This window comes from Bubalus bubalis, chromosome 16, assembly GCF_019923935.1.
Source record: "Bubalus bubalis isolate 160015118507 breed Murrah chromosome 16, NDDB_SH_1, whole genome shotgun sequence".
Lineage (NCBI taxonomy): Eukaryota > Metazoa > Chordata > Mammalia > Artiodactyla > Bovidae > Bubalus > Bubalus bubalis.
This window is the reverse complement of record NC_059172.1, coordinates 36,583,354-36,594,088: the sequence shown is the minus strand read 5'-3', so window position 1 is coordinate 36,594,088 and position 10,735 is coordinate 36,583,354. Positions and strand designations below refer to the sequence as shown.

The 10,735-nt window shown below is 36.9% G+C and overlaps 1 protein-coding gene across 1 annotated transcript; it reads left to right on the top strand.

Annotated features, from left to right (window-relative positions):
* Window positions 1-982: 982 nt before the first annotated feature.
* Window positions 983-1,933, top strand: LOC102409407 (olfactory receptor 51V1-like). The gene has a single exon (XM_006039942.4). The coding sequence runs from the start codon at window positions 983-985 to the stop codon at window positions 1,931-1,933; it is 951 nt and encodes a 316-aa protein (XP_006040004.4).
* The last annotated feature ends 8,802 nt before the right edge of the window (window positions 1,934-10,735 follow it).

Here is a 10,735-nt window from a genome sequence, read left to right as displayed (position 1 = left end):
TAAAGTAATTCTTGCAGTGTCAGTTTATTACCTATTGATTCTCTGTTTCTGCACACCTGAGAAAACATTTCTCTTTCACTTTTGAAGGATAATGTCACTACATATAGAATTTAGACTGTTTTTTTTTTTTTCCTTAGAATACTCAAATATTTCATTCCACTCTATTCTTGCCAAAGTGTTAAATATCTACTATATGATCTAGCTATTTCATGCCCAGCTATTACTCAAGATCAAATGCAAGCTTTGGACTTTACAGTCTAAAATGCATGACTTATATTTTATAGAAAGACATAAAAAGTAAAAGTATTGAGAATGTCAGAAAAGTTAGAAAGCTTTTAACAGGATAAAGAGATACATGAACATAGAGAAGAAAAATAAAGTACAACTAAAATCAGTAAATAATTTATTAGAAGCTAAGCAGTGTGGAATCCACCACACAACTGTTCTGATTCCACTTATTTTGTCAGATTTATTTTGGCTAACTTTATTTTATGCAAAGTTAGGTTACTGTAACAAGTCTATCTCCTTTGGGATCTTATGATACTTTGGTGATAGTAAAATGATCAGCTGTTCTACCCAAGAGAAAAATTACACATGCATTTCACATTTTCCCAGTGGTGTTGCCAGCCATGGCAGCAGTATGCTCCTGTGGCCATATATTATCTTCCTTTAGAAATAAACAGAGATCCCAGAAGTGTATCCCCAACCAAGTCCCATGAGCCTATTAACATTATTGTTTCTGCATAAAACCCTCTAGTCTTCTGACATTCTTAGTCACTAGCACTGGAATAGCTATGTTTAGACAACTGGTTCTTGATCTAAAGAATAATGAATCAGGCCTCTACTTTGCGGAGTTCATGATACTCGAGGAAACTGTATTATATTTTCTTCTCAAAAGCAGACAAACAGTACTAGAAATTAAAGGGTCATAAAGTGATCTAATTTTTAATACCTCTCTAGAAATATTTTTAATCCTCTATTAATGTCTGCTCTCTCTATCCTGAACTTCAATAGTTCCAGATTTACTCTCACTGGTTTTCCTGGCTTAGAAGTTGACTATCTCTGGCTCTCCATCCCTTTTGCCTCCATTTATGCTATGGTTTTCCTGGGGAACTGCATGGTGCTCCATGTGATCAGGACTGAGCCGAGCCTGCACCAGCCCATGTTCTACTTCCTGGCCATGCTGGCCCTCACTGACCTGTGTGTGGGGCTGTCCACCGTGCACACAGTGCTGGGAATCTTATGGGGGGTCATTCAAGAGATCAGCCTGGATTCCTGCATTGCCCAGTCCTATTTCATCCATGGTCTGTCCTTCATGGAGTCCTCTGTCCTCCTTACTATGGCTTTTGACCGTTACATTGCCATTTGCAACCCACTGCGCTATTCCTCCATCCTAACTAATGACAAAATCATGAAGATTGGGGTGGCAATCTTATGTAGGAGTTCTATGCTCATACCTCCAGTCATTATTCGCCTAAAGTTCTTAAATTATTGTCACCCCCACATCCTTTCTCACTCTTTCTGCCTGCACCAAGACTTAATTCGAATGGCCTGTTCAGACATTCGCTTCAATAGCATCTATGGTCTGGCCCTGGTGATCAGCAACTTGTTGCTGGATGCAGTGCTCATCATTATCTCCTATATCATGATCTTGCACGCCGTCTTAGCAATTGCATCACGAGAAGAGAGAATCAAGTCTTTGCAGACCTGTGTATCTCACATCTGTGCTGTTTTGGTTTTCTACATCCCAATCATTGGTCTGACCATGGTTCATCGTTTTGGCAGACACCTCTCACCCTGGGTTCATGTTCTCATGGGCAATGCCTATATCCTTTTCCCGCCCTTGATGAACCCCATTATTTATAGTATCAAGACTCAGCAAATACGAAGAAGAGTCCAGAGATTGTTTTACTTGAAAAAATGTAAGTCTTAATATCAAATGTGAATGTATTTAAAAGTCAGCAAAGGAGTTCAAAAGGGTAAGAGTCAGTGAATAATTAAAATATGTTTAATGACTTTCATTTGAATGACGCTTTCCATTTTACAAATACTTTCCTCTGCATTTTCCTTGAAACTATCATATCAGTGACATTGACATGAGTTATGCTGTCAATGATTTTTGTATATCTGAAAATACATATATAATAGCTTCTGAATCATAATAAGGTCTGAGGCAGATTAGCTATTAAAATTCATCTCACTATGGCCAGTTTGGGATTCATTCATTATAAAAAGGCACATTTTGCTGATTAAAATCCCCCAAGTAATTACTTAAGGACCAAAATTTATCTTACTCAAATTCTCCCTACTGTAAATGACATTCTTGTTTATTGTCTACCCATTTTCCCAGTTTAGTCCCATGGCAATATAACTAAATAAGCATAATAGAGAATTTGACCTTTTTGAATAAATTTAAAAAGCAATGAAGCAAGCAAACAACAAAAAATTAATCTTGATGCTTTTTGCCCATCGGCCAGTCTTCCCCACTCCCACCCTACTGAACTGGAGAGAGAGACAATCAGTAATTTCCAGAGTAGAAAAAAAATATATACTTTTGTGATTAGTTTTATTTTCTTAATCCAGGGAACAATGCAAATAGCTATTCCACTTGAAAACCATTTGAAAATGTTTCCTATGAACCCATAGATCATTTATATCCAATGGGGAGAGAATGTTACTGTGATCAAAGAAAAACGTTTCTAATTTATCTCCCCATCAAGACTCTGTGGTAGATGCTATTTTCTAATACATATATGATTTGTAGTTTAAAACACACAAAGATTAAATGATACATCAAATTTTTAGGTGGTAGTAGGTGATATGACTTCAATATATTCTCTGTTTTATTTTCAAATCACATGAAAAGTCTTTCCTTCCTATCTCCCCTCTGTACTTTTTAACATGAAGTTTGTTAAATGGTTCCACAACCATCATAAAACTTTCATAAAATAAAAGTGAGCAAAAACACAAATAAATCATGGATAGCAAAATAATGCACACATTTGGACTCTTGGTATGTGTAAATTTCCTTACATTATTGTTGCAAGGATATTTATATAATCTACTTGATATGTTTAAGGCATGTTTTGTTAATGCATACTTTCAAATAGTAGTTCACTCTGTTTAGATGTATGTACGTGCACTGTCTGATAAATTCTCAAAAATATTTGCAGTCATGAAATCACCACCAAGATATGGAAATCAAGATATGGAAATTTCCATCACCCCACAAGTTCCTTTTATCTCTTTGCCGTCACTCTTCTCCCACAGCCACAAATTCTCCACTGCCTCCAAACTAATTTCTATCATAGGTTTTGCCTTTAAGAGAGCCCCTATGTGTGTGCTCAATTGTGTCTAGGTCTTTTGTTACCCCATGGACTGTAGCATACCAGGCTCCTCTGTCCATGGGATTATCCTGGCAAGAGTACTAGAGTGGGTTCATTTCCTACTCCCAGAGATCTTCCTGACCAGGGGTTGAACCCTCATCTTCTATGTCTCCTGAGTTGGCAGACAGATTCTTTATCACTGAGCCACCTGGGAAGCAGCTTTTAGAGAAGATCCTGTAAATTGAATCATAAGTAATGTAATCTTTTTGTCCAGATCCTTTCACTTGCAATAATACTTTTGAGATTCACCTTGTTGTTGTTGCCTGCATCCACAGCTCATTTTTATATTTGAGTTTTATTCCATTGTACTACATAGGGAAAACTATTCATTAATTGATTGGGTTAGCATTTTATAGTTTTGATTTTGAATGAAGCAGTTATAAACAGCTACACCAGGCAATTTTAAAAGCAATTCCCTAATATTGTGAGATTTTATTTTTAACCATCACAATAACAATTATAATGGTCATAAAATAATAATTAGGTTCTATTTATCAGATTCTTATTATATGCCAGGCACTGTGGAAGGACACAGTAATGATTCTCACTGTTGATCTTAGAGCCAGTCCATGGGTAAATCATAATCTGTCAATTTTGCAGATGAGGAAATTGAAGTAAAGGGATTTTTAAAAAGTAGAAAATAATTGTGGGGCACTTTAGTTTCACAGCACTTTTACCACTGCCATTACTGTACCGTTTTACATTGCAGTTATCGCCCCATCATTCTATTTGTTTTTATTGTTGGTGGTGTTCATGGTGTGAATTAAAAATGTTAAATTGTGTGTTGCTGTAAATATAAGTTTTCAAATGCATTAGCACTTGAAACAACCATTTAGCAGGCCATTCTTTCATCAGCCAGTATTATGATATAAAAAATTCTAATGTAACAGGTTTTGTACTTTATACTCAAATAATAACATGTGATGAGTTTAGTTTATTTTTAGTCTTATCTGCTCTCAGAGAATTAATGGTTCTTCCACTTAAAATGTCAATTAAATTTCTTGAGTTTAAAAAAGATATTTGCCGTGGTGTCTTATTTTCTGTCAATTGGAAACTGATATTCTCTGCCAGGAAATTTCTTTCTTCCACTGGTCTCTGCCACTAACTGTCACCTCTCTACAAACCCCTCATCACAGTGAGCATTGAAGGGGAAGCTGACATGGCCCTGCTTTCAAGAACTGAATGGGCCTCTTTTCTAAGTCTGTAACACTTAGCAGACCCTTGCTAAATGAATCTTATCTTACCTCCTCACTCTGTATGGAACACTGATTTTTCTCATCCTCTGCTGAATTTTGACTGACTCTCTTCAGTCTAGTTAGTAATCCAACTGTAAATGGCTCTTAGTCTACAAGCTCTGAAAACTGACCCATTTTCTCTTATTTCCCTGACTCTATTTTTTTTTTTTTAAGCCTTTGGTTGCAGAATCATTGTTTCCTAGGCATAACAGTTCCCTTGACAACTCTACTAGTCAGCATTCACCATGATTTTTGTGTTCCCCACAATGCTGTAAAGAACACCTAGATCCATGTGCTGCATTGTGGAAGAGCAAGAAACTGGTTCCCTCACTGAATATACCATGTGCTAATTTTTACCCTAATGCTGCTCTCTGATGATGGCATGAGATAGTTTGCATGGAAATCTCCCTCAGGAGATAAATAAGTAGTAGGTTATTAATCTCCTTCTGCTTTTAACTTCTCCCTTAAAACAAATTGGGTTTCTAGCTTCTCATGCCCTGACACTAAATAAGGGCCAAAGAATGCAGCTGAACCTGAAACCTTGAAGATTATATCTTTTCAATTCTCCTTGCCTATCTGTGTTTCTCTTCTCCATCTCGTGTTGAAAGGGGTTCCATTACTCTTCTTTTGTTTTAATATTTAAAAGAAACTTCTTCTACATCCCAAACTCTTTGCTTTCTGTCTTTGTTCTAGCTGGTACCCTCTAAAAGAAGTAGTTGATAACAGTAGGATGCTAGTGAAAGAAAAGAAAAATTAATAATATCCAAAAGGCAAAATATTATATATATATATATGCACACACATATATACAAATATATACATACACACATATATATACATATTCTGAATGGTTTCAACTAATTCTTTTCTTATGATAATACATCTGAATTTTAGCAAATTCTACTTGTTATAAAATAATGCTAATACATTTTTGGCATAAGTAAAACATTTTTTTTCACAGTACTATATTTAAATCAAGTCCAAACACCAAACCAGAACTTGCTCAAAATCATGTCCATCAAGTCAGTGATGCCATCCAACCATCTCATCCTCTGGTGTCCCCTTCCCCTCCAGCCTCAACATTTCCCACCATCAGGGTCTTTTCTAATAAGTTAGTTCTTCGCATCAGGTGGCCAAAGTACTTGAGCATCAGCTTCAGCATCAGTCCTTGAATGAATATTCAGGACTGATTTCCATTAGGATGGACTGGTTGGATCTACCTGAAGTCCAATGGACTCTCAAGAGTCTTCTCCAACACCTCAGTTCAAAAGCATCAATTCTTCAGCTTTCAGCTTTCTTTATAGTCCAACTCTCACATCCATACATGACTATTGGAAAAGCCATAGCTTTGACTACATGGACCTTTGTTGGCAAACTAATGTCTCTGTTTTTTAATATGCTGTCTAGGTTTGTCATAGCTTTTCTTCCAAGGAACAAGCATCTTGCAATTTCATGGCTGCAGTCACCATCTGCAGGGATTTTGGAGCCCAATAAAATAATTTCTCTCACTGCTTCTATTGTTTCTCCATCTGTTTGCTATGTATTGATGGGGCCAAATACCACGATCTTAGTTTTTTGAATGTTGAGTTTTAAGCCAGCTTTTTCACTCTCCTCTTTCACTTTCATCAAGAGGCTCTTCACTTTCTGCCATAAAGGTGATATTATCTGCATATCTGGGGTTACTGATATTTCTCTCTTCAATCTTGATTCCAGCTTGTGTTTCATCCAGCATGGCATTTCACATGATGTATTCTGCATATAAGTTAAATAACCAGGGTGACAATATACAGCCTTGACATACTCCTTTCCCAATTGGGAACCAGTCTGTTGTTCCATGTCCACTTCTATTTGTTGCGTCTTGATGCGCACACAGATTTCTCAGGAGGCAGGTAAAGTGGTCTGGTATTCCCATCTCTTTCAGAATTTTCCACAGTTTGTTGTGATCCACATAGTCAAAGGCTTCAGTGTAGTCAATGAAGCAGAAGTAGATGTTTTTCTGGAATTCTTTTGCTTTTTCTATGATCCAACAGATGTTGGAAACTTGATCTCTTGTTCCTCTGCCTTTTCTAAATCCAGCTTGAACATCTGGAAGTTCTCATTTCACATACTGTTGAAGCCTAGCTTGGAGAATTTTCAGCATTATGTTGCTAGCATGAGAGTCTACAGCAATTGTGCGGTAGTTTGAACAATCTTTGGCATTGTTTTTCTTTGGGACTAGAATGAAAACTGACCTGTCCTGTGGCCACTGCTGAGTTTTCCAAATTTTCTGGCATATTGAGTGCCGCACTTAACAGCATCATCTTTTAGGATTTGAAATAGCTCAACTGGAATTCCATCACATTCAATAGTTTTGGTTCTGGTGATACTTCCTAAGGCCCACTTGTGTTCAGACTCCAGTATGTCTGACCCTAGGTGAGTGATCACACCATCGTGGTTATCTAGATCATGAAGATCTTTTCTGTATAGTTCTTATGTGTATCCTTGCCACCTCTTCTTAATATCTTCTGCTTCTGTTAGGTCCATATCATTTCTGTTCCTTATTATGCCCATCTTTGCATGAAATGTTCCCTTGGTATCTCTAATTTTCTTGAAGGGATCTCTAGTCTTTCCCATTCTATTGTTTTCCTCTATTTCTTTCCATTGATCACTTAGGAAGGCTTTCTTATCTCTCCTTGCTATTCTTTGGAACTCTGCATTCAGATATATCTTTCTTTTTTTTCCTTTGCCTTTAGCTTCTCTTCTTTTCTCAGCTATTTGTAAGGTCTCCTCAGACAACCATTTTTCCTCTTCACATTCTTTTCCCTGGGGATGGTTTTGATCACCACCTAGTGTACAATGTTACAAACCTCTGTCCATAATTGTTCAGGCTCTATCAGATCTAATCCCTTGAATCTATTTGTCACTTCCACTATATAATTGTAAAAGATTTGATTTAGATCATACCTGAATGGTCTAATTCCTTAGTTTCTTTAATTTGAGTCTGAATTTGGCAATAAGGAGTTCATGAGCTGAGCCACAGTCAGCTCCTGGTCTTGTTTTTGCTCACTGTAGAGAACCTCTCCATCTTTGGCTGTAAATAGTACAATCAATCTGATTTTGGTATTGACCATCTGGTGAAGGCCATGTGTAGAACTGTCTCTTGCATTGTTGGAAGAGTGTATTTGCTATGACCTATGCATTCTCTTGGCAAAACTCTGTTAGTCCCTATTGACATTTACTGGACACTTATTATGTTCCAGATATTGTTATAAGTGCCCTATATATTTCCTCAATTTAACAAAATATCCACACATACAAAATAAGTTTCCTAAGATTTTATACCTAGAAGCAATGGAACCAAGATTTGATTATTAGAACTCTGACTCCAGAGATTGTCCTCTTTAGTCACAAGCCTACACTGTGTCCTAATGCTTCAAACTAGTAATTCCAATTAATTACATGAAAATGACTGCACTCTTATTTTTCTTAACTTCACTCTTAATAAAAGTATTTAAAGCCTTATGCTTTTTCATCCTTCAGTTTTACTATGATTCTATATATTCTCTGCACTATTTTGTCTTATAATTGCTAATCACAATTACACTTTCCTGACTCCTCCATTAACAGTTTCTTTTGTGATACACATTTCTTCAGTTTCTGCCTGATATGTCAGATACACATTCTTTTATCAAATGTAGTAATTAATTTATTTTTGCCGCTCTGTGCTGCTTGTGGCAGGATCTTAATTCCCTGACCAGGAGTTAATTAATTACCTTAATTCCCTGACTCAGCAGTGACAGTACTGAGTCCCAAAGCTTGACTGCTAGTAAATTACCCAGATGCACATTCTAAAGTTCATTTTAAGTAACATGATATTCAGATATCTAGGAAATGTTTTAAATGTTGTATTAAGACTCCTTAGCAAGGAAAAGAGATGAATCTTAGTCATTAGCTCCTGCAAGAAGACACATAGTTCCAGAACATATTAACTGGCCTTGTCTCTGTGAAGAACTCTTATTTTTTTCTGAACTCTTGCTGAATTTTATAGGGCTGGTGCTTTCCTCTTGGAATGGTAAATCCTTGCACTTGCTGGATCCACTCTGAGGCCTCATTGATTCTCTCATTGCATCATTAGTTCTCACAGCCCTCCCTGTGTCTATGGCTGCAAGGCAATTTTGCAAACAATCCCAACCCCATTGTTTTTAAAAATATGTGGTTGAATGATGGAATAGCTCTTTAGAATTTTTGCCTTTGTAACTAGTAGTCTGTTTCTTTAACCTGGTCCTACATTATAATTAAAATACATTTACTTCTCTTTTTACTTTTATTATCTTACCAGGACCATCATATTTTCAGATTTTTTTAGCTTCTCTATAACCTGGAGATTGCTAAAGATTTCCCGTGGGCTCTTATCCATTTAAACAACCAGAGTCACACTGTGCCAAATATACAGTATTTGACAGTGACCCATGCTTTATCTATTTCTTTTAATCTTCAAAAATATTGATATTTATGAGATCTTGGACTTTGTGCCTGCTAAGTTGCTTCAGTTGTGTCTAACTCTTTGAGACCCTATGGACTCTAGCTCACTAGCGTCCTCTATCCACAGGCATTCTCCAGGCAAGAATACTGGAGTGGGTTGCCATGACCTCCTCCAAGGGATCCTCCCGACCCAGAGATCCAGTCCACTTCTTTTGCATGTCCTGCATTGACTGGGGGATTCTTTACCACTAGCACCACCCAGAAGTTCAGTTCATTTCAGTTGCTCAGTCATTTCTGACTCTTTGAGACACCATGGACTGCTGCACACCAGACCTCCCTGTCCATCACCAATTCCCAGAGCTTGCTCAAACTCATGTCCATTGAGTTGGTGATGCCATCCTACCATCTCATCCTCTGTCATCCCGTTCTCTTCTTGCCTTCAATCTTGCCCAGCATCAGAATTTCTTCCAATAACCCCCTGTGAGAAGGTACTTGCTATCACTGTGTAAGGCTGACAATGTGGCTACAGCTTAGATTTGTGAACTAATGTATGAGGAGGTGATCAGACCTTGTGAGGTACTTAACTCCACAGGAAGGCACATCCAAGAATTGTAAATATGGGAATGCTCCATGATGCTGATCCACAGAGGAAAAAAATCCTAGGATTAGTTTGGCTTAATATAGACAGCTGAGGAAAGAACAAATATATGTGGAAAGAGAGGGGATTTTCTGTATAAAAATATTGTAGTGGTTTCTTTATCTTGCATACTCTCAATTATATAGTAGCATAGAGGTGCTCTTATTAAATAATTTGGGATGGGCCTTATCCTTTACCATTTTCTGATAAAAGTTTTTATGGAATCTATATTATTTGCCTTCTAAATGTTTCATTGTATTCATCTAGCAAATTCATCTGGGTCTGGAAAACTCCTTGTTGGAAGGTTTCAAACTACAATTTCTCAAGTAGGTATGAGAGTACTTAGATTATCTATTTTTTACAAAATGAGCCTCAGTAGTTTGTACATAACAAGGGATTTTCTCATTTGTCTTAGTTATTAAATATAATGAAGTTAATTTTTATTTTGTAACTGTATATTGTTTATTTCCTGATAATTTTGACTAAGTTTGTAAGTTATATTAATCTTTTAAAAAATCAATTCCTACTCTCAGTCTTGTAAATTTCAAGGAGATATGTGTGATATCCAGCAATAAAATAATAAAGTTATTCTTTGTAAACAGGTATCAACAGAGCAATGAATCAAATTTCAAGTCCTAAAGCAATATTTAGGTCAACTAGCATTTATGAAAAGGCCTGCCTCTTGAGAAATTTGTATGCAGGTTAGGAAGCAACAGTTAGAACTGGACATGGAACAACAGACTGGTTCCAAATAGGAAAACGAGTACGTCAAGGCTGTATATTGTCACCCTGCTTATTTAACTTCTATGCAGAGTACATCGTGAGAAACGCTGGGCTGGAAGAAGCACAAGCTGGAATCAAGATTGCCGGGAGAAATATCAATAACCTCAGATATGCAGATGACACCAGCCTTATGGCAGAAAGTGAAGAGGAACTCAAAAGCCTCTTGATGAAAGTGAAAGAGGAGAGTGGAAAAGTTGGCTTAAAGAACAACATTCAGAAAACGAAGATCATGG